General features: G+C 62.6%; 1 protein-coding gene across 1 annotated transcript in view; it reads right to left on the bottom strand.

Moving 5' to 3' along the window:
- The window catches only part of PHB2 (prohibitin 2), a gene marked incomplete at both ends in the record, with an annotated part of 2,871 nt that extends 482 nt beyond the window's left edge, over positions 1-2,389 (bottom strand). The window contains 4 exons of the mRNA XM_021708990.1: positions 232-353; positions 451-580; positions 1,059-1,243; positions 2,308-2,389. Coding sequence (XP_021564665.1) covers positions 232-353; positions 451-580; positions 1,059-1,243; positions 2,308-2,389 — 519 coding nt within the window. The remainder of the gene's footprint in view (positions 1-231; positions 354-450; positions 581-1,058; positions 1,244-2,307) is intronic.

The following is a 2,389-nucleotide window of genomic DNA, read 5'->3' as shown; positions in this document are numbered from 1 at the left end:
CCACAGGCTGCTGCCAGGACTGGGGCAGCAGCAGGCACAGAGGCAAGGCCAGGTGCTGTCGATCCAGCCTTACGGTGGGGAGCCCAGCCTCAGGAGACCCCACGAAGACATCTGATCCCCTCCGTGGCCCCACTCCCGCCCTGCCAGGAGCCCTGGGCCAAGAGCATGGAGTCGCATTCGCCTTGGTCTCATCAGTCGGCCGGGGGAGGGTGGGACCCGGGGCGGGCGGGGGCTCGAGCAGGAGGATATCATCTTGGCGGCCTCGGCCTCCCCCTCAGCCTGCACAATCTTCTGCCGCTGCTCCTGCTTCGCCTTCTCCACCAAGAACTGGGCCCGCTGGGCTTCCTGCTGAGCTGCGGGGGGAAGAGGCAGGGCCCAGAGGCGGCGTCAAGAAGACCACCCAAGTCCTTCCCCTCCCGCATCTGGAAAGCTCGCCAGCTCCTGACTCACCCACTTGCTTGGCTTCTACCGCAGCCGTGTATTCTCGGCTGAAGCTCAGCTCTGTGATGGCCACGTCATCCAGGATGAGGCTGAAGTCCTTGGCCCTCTCCGTCAGTTCCCGTCGGATCAACAGGGACACCTGTGGGCAGGGGAGGAGGGGAAGGGGCGGCTGAAGGGGCTGGAGAGCTGGGGAGGGTCGTGCTGAACAAACAGCAAGTCTCCCAGGAGGGCTGGAGTTCCCTGCCCCTTCCTTAGCTCCCACTGCAATATGAGCGGCAAGGAGTCGGTTTGCTCTTCCCTCCGGGCAGGCCGCATGCTCAGGTCCTGCACTCTCTCCGACGCAATCACAGCCCCTTAGCTTCCTGCCAGGCAGACCTGTGACCCAAGCCTCTTTCCTGAGGGCTACAGGGACAGTCGCGCCTTTGCTGTTGCCCCTGTGCTCCCTGATGCTGGCCACTGCCGAGTTCTCACGAGGCTCTCCCCCCCACTGGCAGTGAGTGAGCACAGCTTTTAGGTGGAGACAGACAGCCACGACCCTTTCTGATAACCCGCTTTTCCCAAGGACCCTGGGCCTGGAGAGAAACGCAACACAGTGCAGGTGGTGAGGAGAGTCAGACCTGCGCCCGCTGGGTGATCAGCTGGGAGGCATTGAACTTGGCCACCACACTCTTGAGCACCTCGTTGACAATGGACGGCAACACGCGCTCCTCGTAGTCCAGCCCAAGGCGCTGGTACATGCTCGGAAGCTCCTGGGCGTTGGGTCGAGACAGCACCCGCAGGGAGATGTTCACCATCTGCAGGTCTGAGCGGGCGGTGAGGAGGGTGGGCAAGGGCGAATGCCCCCCCACTTCTGCCTGTGCTGCCCGCTACACCTAGTCAACCTTCACAGCCTGGCCTCCCCTGACAAGATGGGACACGGCACAGGTGAGACGCACACTTGTCCCTGGGGAAGCCTTCTTTCCCCACGACCCCTCCGGTGGGAGAGTTCACGCTGCTTTTTTTTCTCTTGAGCTGGATCTCACTGTCGCCCAGGCTGGAGGGCAGCTGCAGGCTCAGGGCCACCGCAGCCTCGACCTGCTGGGCTCAGGCATCCTTCCGCCTCAGCCTTCCAAGTAGCTGGAACCACAGGTGTGTGCCACCACACCCAGCTAACTTTTTGATTTATTGCAGAGACGAGGTCTCGCCAAGCTGCCCAGCTGGTCCCAAACTCCTGGACTCGGGCAATCTTCTTGCCTCCTCCGCCTCCCGAGGTGCTGGGATTATAGGCGTGAGGCACCACGCCTGGTCCAGCTCTTTTCTCTACTGCACCCCGTGCAAACTGACAGGGGCTCTGCTGCACAGTAACCACCTGTCTCCTATGAAGACTCGAGGACAAGAAGCGAGTTTTGTAAACCTTTGACTCTCAGAGTCCACAGTTTAAGGACTGAGTAACTGACCTGCACTAAAAACGGCACAAAGAAGCACATGACAGGTTACGGGGAGCTGCTTGCCTCCTGTGAGTGGGAAGACGGGGAAGGGGCCTGGGAAATCTCAGAGGAGCAGCTGAGTGTGGTCTGGGGAGGAAGAGATGGACCAGTCCCAGTGGGGACAAACTTCGCCCAACAGGGTGTACTCGTGGACGGGATCAACGCAAGCAGTTCCAAGAAAAGCGGCTTCGGAGCGGGGCTGCGAGCGGGGCCAAGGACAAGCACGCCGTCACTGAGTACACACCGGGCGAGGGACGGCCAAGAGAGCCCGCAGACGCACGCGCGTGTCGGGACCGTCCCGCCTCTCTGCGGGGGAGCCGAGGCCTCAGGGCGCTTCCCCGGGGTCTCCGCCGGCTGCCTGGACTTGGGGCGTCCCGCCCGCCCAGGCGCCCAGGCCTACCTTTGGAGCCCGTGGGGGAGGAGATTTTCCGAGGCCGGGCCCGGATGTCGTAGATGACCGGGTACTGGAACCAGGGGATCCT

The sequence above is a fragment of the Carlito syrichta genome, unplaced genomic scaffold, assembly GCF_000164805.1.
Source record: "Carlito syrichta isolate Samal-C Ts95f unplaced genomic scaffold, Tarsius_syrichta-2.0.1 Scaffold153792, whole genome shotgun sequence".
NCBI classification, from domain to species: domain Eukaryota; kingdom Metazoa; phylum Chordata; class Mammalia; order Primates; family Tarsiidae; genus Carlito; species Carlito syrichta.
Note: the sequence above shows the minus strand (reverse complement) of the source record. Positions and strands in the feature narration are given on the sequence as shown.